Source organism: Panthera uncia, chromosome F2 (genome assembly GCF_023721935.1).
Source record: "Panthera uncia isolate 11264 chromosome F2, Puncia_PCG_1.0, whole genome shotgun sequence".
Classification (NCBI taxonomy): domain Eukaryota; kingdom Metazoa; phylum Chordata; class Mammalia; order Carnivora; family Felidae; genus Panthera; species Panthera uncia.
In genome coordinates this window covers 19,885,133-19,899,052 of record NC_064812.1, presented here as the reverse complement: position 1 = coordinate 19,899,052, position 13,920 = coordinate 19,885,133, and the positions used below count along the sequence as shown (strand labels likewise).

General features: G+C 41.3%; 1 protein-coding gene across 7 annotated transcripts in view; it reads right to left on the bottom strand.

Moving 5' to 3' along the window:
- Positions 1 to 1,132: 1,132 nt before the first annotated feature.
- ENPP2 (ectonucleotide pyrophosphatase/phosphodiesterase 2) overlaps positions 1,133 to 13,920 on the bottom strand; it is a 111,306-nt gene continuing 98,518 nt past the window's right edge. For all 7 annotated transcript variants that reach the window (XM_049632963.1, XM_049632962.1, XM_049632965.1 and 4 more), the window contains 5 exons: positions 13,060 to 13,195; positions 12,107 to 12,184; positions 8,851 to 8,983; positions 7,002 to 7,158; positions 1,133 to 1,733 (listed from right to left, as the gene is read on the bottom strand). In XM_049632963.1, the coding sequence (XP_049488920.1) occupies positions 1,563 to 1,733; positions 7,002 to 7,158; positions 8,851 to 8,983; positions 12,107 to 12,184; positions 13,060 to 13,195 (675 nt within the window). In that variant the 3' untranslated portion in view covers positions 1,133 to 1,562. The remainder of the gene's footprint in view (positions 1,734 to 7,001; positions 7,159 to 8,850; positions 8,984 to 12,106; positions 12,185 to 13,059; positions 13,196 to 13,920) is intronic.

Sequence of the window (13,920 nt, the reverse complement as noted above, 5' to 3'; positions counted from 1 at the left end):
TTAATTTTTTAAATGTTTTTATTTATTTTTGAGAGAGACGGAGACAGAGTGCAAGCAGGGAAGGAGCAGAGAGAGCGGGAGACACAGAATCTGAGGCAGGGTCTGGGCTATCAGCACAGAGCCCGACTCGGGGCTCAAGCTCACCGTGAGCTCATGGCCTGAGCCAAAGTCAGATTCTTAACTGCCTGAGCCACCCAGATGCCCCCAGTCCTCTTCTTTTTTTAAAAGGAGGACTAGTGGGGCGCCTGGGTGGCTCAGTCGGTTAAGCGGCCGACTTCGGCTCAGGTCATGATCTCGCGGTCCGTGAGTTCGAGCCCCGCGTCAGGCTCTGTGCTGATAGCTCAGAGCCTGGAGCCTGTTTCAGATTCTGTGTCTCCCTCTCTCTGACCCTCCCCCGTTCATGCTCTGTCTCTCTCTGTCTCAAAAATAAATAAATGTTAAAAAAAATAAATAAAAAATAAAAAATAAAAGGAGGACTAGCAACTGTTAGAGATATGAGGACACTAATGTGATCCTTTCTCCCAGACACAATCAGAAGGATTGAAAAATTTCTGAATGACTTCCTCATCCTGTTTCATTATTTGAAGCTGTGGCCATCTATAATCACCCCACCTAGCATTTAGATGCTTGGCATATTAATTATTACTAACACTTTTCACTTGGCATTTATTATTTTCTACCTGAATTGGTTAATTATACTTTTACAGCTATACCCACCCCACCTTCTTACTTCTCTTTATATCCTCCATGGTTCATAGGTTGGTACCTTATACAGAATATATGCTTCAGATAGTACCAGTTGAGTTTAATACTCAGAGCTTTGAATCAACTTATCAAAAGAAACTACTCCTCCAAAATTCAAAATATTTTTAAAAGAGACTGGTGACAGAGGGTATTCTGGAGGTCTTCTGGTTCTCTTGCCCTCTGCCCTTCTGATTTCCCAGAGATGTGTACCTAAACTATCTCATCCAGGCCACTATGGCTGAATAGCATGGATGTTCCTTTGACTATATGAATTATATTCAACAAGGAAGAAGGCCCAATACAGAAAATGTATACTTTTCATGCATGAATATACCAGAAGCAAACACTCTAATTTATAAGTGAAATGAAGGCCAAATAAAACCAGAAAAAAACTGAATGTGTGATTTATTATATTTAAGATTGGTCTAAAAGGCTTAAATATGTCTGTCATAATTAACAGTAAATGAATGCAACTTTACAAAATCAGTATTTCAATACAGTACAGGACTAAATGTGGCAACTGTGCACTGGAAAATTAATATTTCCTCAATGCAAATATCAAATTTGCAGCACCATTTAGAAGCTTCCACTAAAAATGCAAGCTGCAGTATTTATTACAAGCTCTACTCGGAACATAAGACTACCTAAATCAAGCGTGAGAGAAAAACAGTGGAGTCATTCAAGCGTAATATGTCAGATTTGGTACAGGATTAAAACACTAACATTTTTTTTAATGTCCTCGTTTCAAATTAATAAATACAAAAACAATATAAAAATATACACCAGTTGATAAGACTGCACTGCAGATGGTCAGATCGTTAAATCTCACTCTCGTATGTATGCAGGTATGTCTTTAGCGTCAGAATTTCTGGATAGCTGCGACTGGTCTTTCGGAAGAAATCCAGACTGGTGAGATGTTCAATGTCCCGCACCCGAGCTGTGTGCATCTTTATGAGTTCTTCGACCCATTTCGACTCGTCCTCTGAGCTCTGCAATGGAAACAGAATACAATCAGAGTCACAATTTTCCAGAGGAGGTTCTCCAGATGATCAATTTGGTGCAGGTCCACAAACGACCCCTCCATAGTCCTGCTCCCAGAGCCAGCGCCTGTGATTCCTTCCTGGCCTCCCTGGCCACTCTACCACATTCCTGTTGGTAACACACCACAAATACCTGTCCTTGGCTGTTAACATTTTTGACAGCAATTAGCTGTACCAAATAAATGAGACATGTGGTGTGAAAGGGCCTTTGACTCAATAGGTTTTCAGAACATAAATCCAAATTACAAAAACCAAAGGCCCTGGAGAATTCAGTAATTACTTTCTTCCCCCGCTGCTGTCAAGCTGCAATGTTGGGCACAGAGCAGCTTGGAATGCTCTTCTGGCTCCTAAGGAAAGTGAAGAGCTTACGCTCAATGCACAGAATTTCGTGTGTGCGTTCCTGGTCTTTCAGAAGAACCTGCAATATCAAGTACATCATCTATTAAATTGCAATGAATTGATATTCAAATAATGAGTTCAACTTAAAGCAGCTCAAGATACACCTGGTATTTGGGGGCCCAACAGGCCTGGGTTGGAATTGTGGCTTTACCACTTCCTGGCTATGAGACCTTGGCAACCCACTTGACCTCTCTAGACTTTCTTCATTGGCTCACAAGGAAAATAATGCTGACTTCAGCAGCTCCCTGGAAAGTAGGAAGAAGAGAAAGGAAGAAGGGGAACAAAAGACAAAGTAGGGAAACATCATAGAGAAGAGGAAGGAAATCTCTTTCTGCCTTAGCTACTTGCCAAGACTGTCTCATTAGCACAAATTCCAGATGAAAGACATCCGGATGTCCCACACCAAACAATTTATTTGTGTCTCAGTTGAAATTAAAAGGTACCTTTAGGACAAGTAATCCTTTATATTTTAAAAATACCTTCTTTCACTTTGGTGCGAAGTTGAGAGAAAGCATGAGATCTGAGAGCTCTGGGAATTGTGGGGGAAATGCCTACCTTCACTAGTAGACATGAGGCAGGAGGGCCTTTGCAAATAATTTCATTCCCAAATGCCCCCAGAACTGCAATGGCCCTCAAGAGCTGTTCCACAAGTTGAAGGGTGGCTGCGTGTCCAGGGCTGAGTATGTTCAGAAATGCCCTCGCCCAGGTCTTCCACCACCAGTGGTCTCAATGAACTCCCCACCAAAGTCCAAGAACCTGCAATGGGTTTTCTCGGAAAGCTCCAACCCACACAGACCTGGACAGGGAGCTACAGCAGCTTTTGCCAGTGCTAAATATGTACCATGAGGGTGTTGGTTCAGGAAACTGAGGCCTGGCCATCCCAGGCAAAATGAAGAAATAGGAAGAAATTGCTTTGCAGGCTGGGGAAGTAAGGATTTTAACCCTCCATGCCCCACCCTCCTAACCCAAGCTAACCAAGGTCTCTGCGATTCACAGGAAAAGACAGACCTAAATATAACTCTGCCCACAACGGTACTGACCAATCCTCAGTGCGACCATATAATTAACGAAGTAGGAGGTCTCCAAATGGATCAGGACCCCCTCAGAGTAAGGAGAGTAAGCATGAAGCTGTATTTTGGGAGAATTTTCATATTCAACTCTTTATTTGATTTTTCAGTGGTCTAATTTTTCCTCTTGTAAATGCAGTCATTTGAATGTAAAGACAAAGGGTAAAAAGGTTTTTCCTAATATAAATAGTGGCCAGCTGGGATTACAAGAATTCAGGGGGAAAATTGTCTTTTGCTAGTTCTTTCCTTGGGAAGTATTTGCCAATTTCATTCGAAGGGCATTTTCTTCTGGTTCTCACATGCTAAAATCTAGCCTGTCACTAGTCATTAGGAAATGCTGGCTATGCAACACAGGAAGAAAATATCTTCTGCCTGATGCTAGCTGGCAATCCACAAAAGTATTTGCTAGGAGAGACTCTAGGGTGAAATGCAAAACTAATAAAATTCAAATAAAAGTTCATGTGTACCAAGGGAAGAAGAGAAGGAAACATTTTAAAAATAAATAAATAAGTAAATAAACAAACAAACAAACACCCACCCATGAACTTCTTTATTATCTTTCTTGCTATGGACATTTATTTTTCACCTGCCTTTTCTTCCTCACTTTCTCATAAGATTGTGAATTCAAGCCCCAGCAGTTTCATTTTAAAAAAAAATTTTTTTTTAACGTTTATTTATTTTTGAGACAGGGAGAGACAGAGCATGAACGGGGGGGGTGGTCAGAGAGAGGGAGACACAGAATCTGAAACAGGCTCCAGGCTCTGAGCTGTCAGCACAGAGCCCAACGCGGGGCTAGAACTCACGGACCGCAAGATCATGACCTGAGCCGAAGTCGGCCGCCCAACCGACTGAGCCACCCAGGCGCCCCAAGCCCCAGCAGTTTTAAAGTGACATTCACAGCAAGGACAGGTTTCTGTGTGGGCAGAATAAGAATAAGAAACATGCTGGCCATGAACTCTACAAGAAATATCTCTAAGCTCTGTGCAGAGTCAGGAGCCAGAAAGTGGAGGGAGACAGCTGTGAGGACATCTGTGGATTTCATTGGTCAGATGTACAATTTGGGGGTGACTGAAGAATGTCTTTGAACTCAGTGTCCCATCACCAAATTCCCCTGATGACAGAGAAACTTGAACACATACTCGCCAGGAATCTAGCTGTATCTTAAATGACCTCCTATCAGTCTGAAATGTCTTTGCAGTCTCTATCTTTTTTTTTTTTTAATTTTTTTTTCAACATTTTTTATTTATTTTTGGGACAGAGAGAGACAGAGCATGAACGGGGGAGGGGCAGAGAGAGAGGGAGACACAGAATCGGAAACAGGCTCCAGGCTCCGAGCCATCAGCCCAGAGCCTGACGCGGGGCTCGAACTCACGGACCGCGAGATCGTGACCTGGCTGAAGTCGGACGCTTAACCGACTGAGCCACCCAGGCGCCCTGCAGTCTCTATCTTAAAAGTGCAAGGCAATTGTGAATTTCACTCCATAATATATGGGTTTCGTTTTTTGCACAAATTTTTACCTCTCCATAAGTTTTTAGGAAAACTAAAGTTCAAACAAAGTAGATCATGTTATACAGAGGCATGACATCCCCCTGGTACACCATTAGCCACCCTCGTGTTTCCGAAGAATCAAAATAGAGAAGGTCAAGTCGATAAGCTGACGACAGCTTGCCTTTCACTTGCAGTTCCCCTGCTTATCCACCTCCTACCAAATTATTATACGATCTTATTGATCCTTCAGTATAATATTGCTGCCTTCTACTCTCTTTGTTACATTTCCAACACCACAACCTCACTTCCAGTTCTGTTCCTTCAATCCCGTGAATCTTGCCAAAGCACTTTGAACTCCAGGCTTGACCCTTTCCAACTTAAATTTATCTCCCTAAAGGAGAGCCCTGAAATGTTGCTCTTATGCACCAGCATTTTCCGTGGCTATTTAATGCTTGTGCAATAAGAAAAGTTTCTAAGGTCCCAAGGTTCTACTGTGGAAATCTGATAAATTTTAAGGAGGATGGGCTTTTGAAGTCAGAGGACTTGAATCTACAGTTCTGTTCTCCTACTGACTAACCAGGTAACAATGTGCCAAACTTTTCAATGGGAGCGGGGAGAATAACACATATACCTGCCTCGCAGGATAATTAGATGATTAGAAATAATCTATGGAGAGGACCTGCCCAGTACTTGGGTGGTAACACATACTCAGCAAATGGTAGCGATTCTTACCTCTGCCACTATGGCTTCTATTACTACTACTTCAATTTAAAATTTATTCCAATCAACTTTTGTTTTGTTTTGTTTGGGGGGGGGGGTTGTTTTTTGTTTTGTGTGTGTGTGTGTGTGTGTGTGTGTGTATGTGTGTTTTGAGAGAGAAAGAGGGCTCAAGTGAGCGAGGAGCAGAGAGAGAGGAGAGAGAGAGAGAGAGAGAGAGAGAGAGAGAGAGAGAAGCCAGGGACCACCTGGGGCTCGCGTTCACCTAAAGCGGGGCTCAAGCTCACCTGAAGCGGGACTCGAACTCAAGCGCTGTGAGATCATGACCTGAGCCGAAGTCAGACACTTAATGACTGAGCCACCCAGGCACCCTCCAAGCAGCTTTAAAAACCTTATCTCCCCCTATTACCCTCAATTCCAATATTCTGGTCAAGCTTAATTAGCTATCTTGGCCATATTTCAAATTTTGTATTTGTGTCCTGCATCCCTTATTTTGCTCTGAACATCCATAGCCTCAGTCTCCTCCCACAGCTGAAGCCCTAGTCCAAAATCGACCTTGCCCATGAAACTGATAACCTCTGTTGAAGCTATTCTCGTGGCTCTTTGCCTTGTAGGGTAGCAAAGTCTGCACCTGTTTTCTGCTCCCCCCTGCTGCAGGCTGCCTTGAGTAGTGCCTATGTTTGACACACTGTTGTTTCTCCCAGAGCACCACACACAGTTTAGGAACTGAGCAGTGCTTGCTGACTAAGATCCTCTTCTGTAGATTGTATCTCTGCTCCTGCTATTCTATAAAGCAAAATCATAGAGGTTACTGCTTCTAAAATCAATCTTGGAGCACAGTCTTTCTGTCACATCAAAGAGATCTGGGGAAGTGATGTGATGTGTCCCTGAGTGTAAGCAGAAGGAGGAGAGGGCCAGGAGCACACTGCATGGCTCCCACCCCCCTGCCAGGGGCCTTCTCGTGATGCCTTCCTGCCTCCACTTACGAATAAGGGTATTGGGTGTCATCTGTGCTGTTTGGGAATGGTGACCTGTTACAAGTGCCCTCATAACTAGCAGCAAATGAAAAATCTGATTTATAAAGTATATACTCCCATCTTTATGTGTCTTTATAAAAAGTTTTTACTATAGAAATTTTTCAAATGCCCGCAAAAGTAGAAAGAATAATATAATGAACCCCTGTGAATTCTTATCTAGTTTCAACAATTATCAAAATGTTGCTATTTTTATCCTACCTTTACAAAATACATATGTCTTTTGCAAAACCAAAAACATTTGGGCATTTTATCATTTGACAAAATCAAACACCTAATCGGAACTACAATGAATGCACACTTCCATGCCTCCCCACACCCTTACACTGAAAATTCAAAAGCCATTCGAACACAAAGTTCTGAGGTGATAAGCAAAGGTCTTTTCTTCTTTCCACTTGGTTTTACTGTATAGTCCAAATGTCTTATAATAAGTGTATAAGAGTTTAATGGTGGGAATATAAATTAAGAAGCAAAGATGAATCATTTTAAAGGACTCTGTCTTTGAACTCACATTGCAGCTCTCCTCATTGTCTGGTCTGTGAGGGAGAATGAATGAAGAGACAGAGAGGGGGCCATCACACTTGTCGGCAGGCTGGGTAAAATCCAGGCAGCTGGTGATGATGCTGTAATAATGAGTTGGTACGGGAATGGAGCTGCCCTCCACATACCTGGAACAGGAAGGAAAAATAAAGTTACCACACATGTAATAGCTTTCTTGTTTAAATGGTGACCCACGAACATTGCCTAAGTCACGAAAATTAACTTCCATTCAACTGAATCATTTTTCACTTCTAAGAAAGTGGCCCACTTCTGTATTTTGAACCCAATGTTTTTATTGCCTGGAATTCCCTTTCTCTTAACTTGGCAGAGTGAAAACGATATTCCAGGCAAAGAAAACAGCTTGAACCAAGGACCAGACGCTGGACACAATGAATGGCTCAAGATAGTAGAAATGTGAGGCTGAAAGAGTCAATAAAAGCCAGACTTTGGAGGTTCTGGGGGCTACATTGTGGAATTTGGGTGTTATTGTTTAGGTAGTAAGGTCTCGCTGAAGGTGTCTGTGGCAGGGAGAGTCATCATGAGATCCATGTTTCAGGAAAAGAACTTGCATAACATTGTATAAAGTGGACCTGAGGCAGGAGACGCCGAAGCTGGGGCAATAATAAGCCCTTTCAAACTACAATGAGATGCTGAGCTTGGTAGAGAAAACTCATTCACTCAAGGAAATACTAAGGACTAATGAGCTAGTGATGAGCGTAGAGATTGAAAAAAAAAATCTTTTCCAGTAAACTGAAGTGCAGAAACTCACAATTCCTTACCTGGTTCTCTATTATCTTAATTTTAATCATTTTTAAAATACTGAAATTATGGCTAAAATGATAATTTTGGTTAAAAACTACAGCAATGAGGGGCGCCTGGGTGGCTCGGTCGGTTAAGCATCTGACTTCGGCTCAGGTCATGATCTCACGGTCCGTGAGTTCGAGCCCCGCGTCGGGCTCTGTGCTGACCGCTCAGAGCCTGGAGCCTGCTTCAGATTCTGTGTCTCCCTCTCTCTCTGCCCCTCCCCTGTTCATGCTCTGTCTCTCTCTGTCTCAAAAATAAAAATAAACGTTAAAATTAAAAAAAAAAAACTACAGCAATGATCAGTAATAAAATAAATGTACAATTAAGTTGACATTTCTCGTATGGATGACTAGAAAGGGAGTAAGATAATTCCTATGTTATTAATTATGTGTATGGAAAAAATTGTTCGTAATTATCTGTAAATCACAATTAAACCTTCTCATCATTTGTGCCCCTCTGTTTCACACATGTATAAAATTAAATGACTTCTTATGAATTTGTCATATTTGTATCTACTTCCCTTCTCCATTGAACTGTTAGCTCCTTCTGAGCAAGTATGCCTTATCTTTTTTTAATCTCCCCAACAGCATCACGGAGAAGGGTAGAAACAACTAGATTTTACAAAAGTCTCCATGGAATTTCCTATTAAGATATACTGACCCGGAAATCTAAGGGGTTCCAAAAGTCTCCTCAAATAATGGAGATGAGGGAAAATTATCATCTTTCCACTGACGAGTTGATAAAGAATAAATGACAAATTAAAAAAAAATCTTTTGATACTTTTCTCTCATGGAATGGAAAAGTACATTTATTTACCACAAAACTCCATTCCATTCCAACCACCAATAAGACATTTAATCAAGCGTCCAAAAGCACTGAAGAAATTACAAGGAGATTCAAAGAGCAAAGGCCTTTAGGGCTATCAGCTCTTCTCTAGTACGTGAATATTTGAAAAAGAGCCTTGAATGAGATCTTAGAATTTAAAAACACACACTGAGTGGAAAAGACAAACTTACTGTTTGATTTTGTCCTGTGTGTCATGTAAGCCATCATAGTCATAGTCAAAAATTGGTCCACTTATCACATTAACTCCATTTCTTTCTGAAGCATATTTCTTCACCAATACCCTTTGGAAATAATTCCAGACTCCTGCGGGGGGGAAAAAATCTGTTCTTCATGATCAAAACTCCTTGCTTTGGTCAAATTCTCTCTGGGATCAGCCACATGTCATAAGCCAAGAGACAGTAGAGCTCCTGCGATTCTTGAAAAGAATTCATCCTGAAGTACCAGCTGTGTGTGTCATTTATGAACGAGCAGAGAGAAAGGCATGGAGACACCAGTAGGGGAGTTTAACCCAGCCCAATAAGTCGGGGGAGGGTTCCTCAATGAAGTGGGTACTGAGCTGAGACCTAAAGGATAAGTGGATGCTTTACAGGCAAAGACACGGAAACAGAACAGGCAAGGGGAATCGTGTGGTCGAAAGAGGAAGGACAGTGTTTGTGAGAAACTGAAAAAAAGGCCTTAATCTACTTTTTCTTCCTTCATGATCTCATAGATATACTTGTTCCCAAGTTTATGTCTCTGGCCCTGACCCTCCCAAGGAGCTCCAGACATGTTATCCAACCACCCATTTCAGGGGCCACTTGACCTAATGACCATGTCTGGCAAAAAATGATCTAAACAAAATTCTTGGCCTTCATTCCCAATCCTGCTCTAACTCCCTGCTTTTCCATCAGGTAATGACACTCACTCACTCACATGTTCGGGTCCAAATCCTAAGAGTCATTCCTGACCTGGCTCCTTCTTTCCTACACACGTGAACAAGCCTTGTCAGTGCTACCTCTGAAATACACCCCCGTCATCCAAATCTGACCACTTTTCAACTATTTTCACTGCATCCATCCTGGTCTCAATTACTATCCTCTCTGCAAAGAACTACCACAAAAGACTACTTCCCAGGCTCCCAGTGAGAACCTCGCTCTTCCCTGCAGCCCACTATATAATAGCCACTCGGATCATTTTACACCATACCCAGAATGTGTCACACTCTTCCCAACTTCCCGTTTCTAACATTCCAGATGATGTATCACTGCAATTAGAATAAAATCCTAACCTTGCACCGTGGCCCCTGCCTACCTGCATGACTCTGTTTCCCCCTTCCCCCTCTGGTACATGGCTTTCTTCCCGTCTTCCCATTTGCCAAACTCATTTCAGATTAAGCTTTTGCATTTTCTCTTCCTTTCATCGGGAAAACTCCCTTATCTGTGCTTCTCTGGTTTCTTCTCCATCGCTCATTTCTCATTTTCAAGATCACCTCTGGAGGGGACTTCCTTGTCCACATTAGGTCCAGGTAATATTATAGTCAAGCAGAGAGAGGAGTGGAGAGGAACAGAGTGGGGAGAAAGGAAAGGCAAAAGAAGGGAATGACAGAGGACAGGAAATGCGAATAGTGAGTTGGTTCTGAAATGTTAGGTTTCACTGAACTACGTGCTACTCTACATGAGGGCTGTGAGGCTTGGGCTATTATCACTTCTTATCTCCCCCTGTGAAAAAGTACTTGGCTGTTTTTTCCCTAGTGCTTCTACCATTCTTTAGACCCTCTGATACTCTACTCAGAAAGAGCCGTCCACTGGAGCCAAAATACCACAGATAATTATTTGCAAGAGAGAAAGGAGGACCATGGGAGAAAAGTTCGAATGTTGAGCACAAAAACTGGAAAGGCAGAAAGGGAGAAAAATAACAATGAGAACAGTCAAAAGGCCAAACCCACAGAAACGTGGCATGTGAGAAAACCAGTCCCAGGGAAGAACAGGGAGCCCTCTGTGAAAGGCCTTTCGCCATGCCAGCCTCAGGGTGGTACCGTGTGTTTCCTTTATTGCTGCTTGGTCAAAAAAGCATCAGCAAAGAACAAAGAAATTCAGGAAACCCTGATGTGTGGACATTATGAAGATGCATTCCATGTAATATTATGACAAATCTATCTATGTCGGTTTCTGAAACGTTTCTCAGTTGGGACTAAGAAAAAACTAGGGAACTGCCTTTTAAAAGCATTCTTTAAATTTTCACGCTTAAGCAATGGATTCTACCTTTGAATTAACCTCCACTTACTAACTAGGACATCAAATAAACATTTTTTTCCTCTAAACCATGTTGGCCATTTCACTGATGTCAAATTCTGGAGGCTTGCCGCTGGAGATGACACTCCACAATCACGCATTCTGAATCTGACACTTCATTTCAGCCCAAGAGTCCTGGAACACAACAAGTGGTCCTCTGCCAAGTAGAAGTAGGTAGAGGTGCTTCCTTTTCCTACCTTTCCTATAAGAATATAAGTCTCCTCACAGTAAAAGGAGGTAAAAATTATCGCATAATGCTTTCTCTATCTTTGGATGGATGGATGGATGGATGGATGGGTGGATGGATGGATGGGCAAATGAGTGAATTATCTGTTATCAGAAATAGAAAATGGATTATCCCATTGGACAATTACATCATATCCATATAAGCCATAGATGTCATGCAATAAAATCTCATAATTTTGTAAATGAGAGGTTAAATAGCATTTCTGTAATTATATAGCTAGTTGTCAGACTCCAGGGAAGTCAGTGTTTGAACCAGGGCTCCCTGTGCCAATACCATTCACGGCATCACTTTCACCCACAAATATTTACGTCACGTACAAAGACATTATGGGTGTTCAAAGAAACTAAAATAATTTACAAAGCCCTAAGACCATCTGAATTTAATACTCTGATGATTCAGAAGATCCTTTAAAGTTCTTCCTGGGTTTCAAGGTCAACATTCAGAATACATCATTACCATCCACCCTAAAGGGGGAAAGTTCTGGTGGCTTTTACTTTAACATTCAATAAATAAACGTAAGTGTTGTTAAACATCAAGTGGCCTCCAAAACAAAAGAAGACCCTTCTTAACCACCAATATATTGAGCATTGAAATAGAAGGAGCACCAGTTGAGAAGCAAAACACAAACTGGGTTTGGTTCAGTTTCTATCATTCGTGAATTGGGTCATGTCTTGTGACTTTAATTTTTTAATTGTAAACAAGAGACAAACAACCCACCAACCTCCCTCACAGATTCATATTTTGGATTAATAGTAGAGAATTTACGTTAAAGTTCTTCTACAATTACAAAGGCTAGACACATGAAATATATTATTATCAAACTTAATATAGAGGTAGAAAGGGTAAGTGGTAAATTTAGAAATATTTCTTTTCATAAATAATAGTTTACTAGGTAAATATCAGACTTACGTTTGAAAGCAGGATACATTGGAACCATATTGGTTACAAGGAAAGCATCATATTTAGCTTCCGGTGAAGAGCTCAGATCTAAATGTTAGGCAAACAAACAGTGTCCATTAGTTCCCAAAATCAACATCAATAAAAATGTAATCTACTAAAATGGTCTGAACAGTTTGAAGTGAATTGTGTATAGAACTACTCTTTTATTTCTACTCATTCCCTACTTTAAACAGTATTTCCCAGTTCCCCTCCCACTCAATCTCTTTTCTTCACCAATAGCTTTCTCCCCCAAATTTTTACAATGCTTTTTCTTCCTACCTTGTCTTGGGTCTACTAAGTATTATGTATATAGGTTTTAGAGTTTAAAAAATGTCATCAAGGTAATGAGAGATAATTAAAGTGCTTCCCATATTCTTTTTTTTTTATTTTATATATTTTTTTAATGTTTATTTACTTTTGAGAGAGACAGAGACAGAATGTGAGTGAGTTAGGGGCAGAGAGAGAGGGAGACACAGATCTGAAGCAGGATCCAGGCTCCAAGCTGTCAGCACAGAGCCCGACACGGGGCTCCAACTCACAAGCTGTGAAATCATGACCTGAGCCAAAGTGGGCCACTCAACCGACTGAGCCACCCAGGAGCCCCAGGGCTTCCCATATTCTTAAGACATCACCTCTCTAGTATTTAAAACATTAATGTCCTAATGATATACCATTTTACTGTCAGATTCCCATTAATGATGTGAGGGGCACGCTATATATTCCCTTGCACTTCAGAATTCTGGAGAACAGGATTTGTGAAAGGTGGTCTGTTTTCTGACCAATTTTGGAAGTATCTCATAGAAGTTCAATTTTTCAATCTCTTGAGTGCTCCTCTTGAAGAAGACCACTGAAATCCTAACAGTCCAGATTCTACGAAATAATATCCCTCTAGAATGGTCAGATCCTGATATGCTAAAACTTACAAGGAGGGAAGAGGAATCCATAGGACATCTGTTTATCATTTTTGTAGGCCAAACAGCTTTGACTGAAACTCGGAGACACACGGACATCAGGCCGGACGCAGTTGGTCAGGTGCTCAGGGATGCCAGAGACCTCAGCCTGCATGTTGAGTCAGAGGTAGTTAGCAATGCCATCACAAAGACCATGCCAAACCAACAAGGAAATACCAAAACCACGTTGCTCTGTTACGAACAGCCAGAACCCAAACCCCTCTAGCTTTTACTGTAGCTCATACTTGGACGCTGACTCCTTAAAACGAGGCCTCCTCACCCAACCCCCCCAAAAACCAGCAAGGCTTCAGTTTTAAATATGGTAAGCCAGGAATTTGCAAAATCTTATTTTTTCTTAGTGGCAGAACACTTTTATCAGTCTTAAGTAAAGCCATAATATATAAAGCAGAAATTGCATTGTTGAAATAATGGATGGGATTCCATGGAAGACAGCCTTAAAAAATAACACTCTAAGAAAAAATATAGAAATACCCTCTATAAAAAGAGAGACTGCATAGAAATCTGTGCACCAGGGCATATGTACATGCACACCGTACAAACAAACAAGAAGCTGTGTTTGCAGCAGTAGAAGTGTTCCTTTGTAATCAGAAATTAAAAACATACTTCAACTGCCAAATAAACTTTTCTAATTCCATATATAAACTTACCTATCTCATCTTCACCAAAACTGAAACCCCAACATAAAATCTTTATTAAAAAACAGGATGTTGATAGGGAGGCTGTGCATGTGTGGGGCCACGGGTATATGGGAACTCTCTGTCCTTATTCAATTTTGCTGTGAACCTCAAGCTGCTCTAAAAAAATAAACTATTA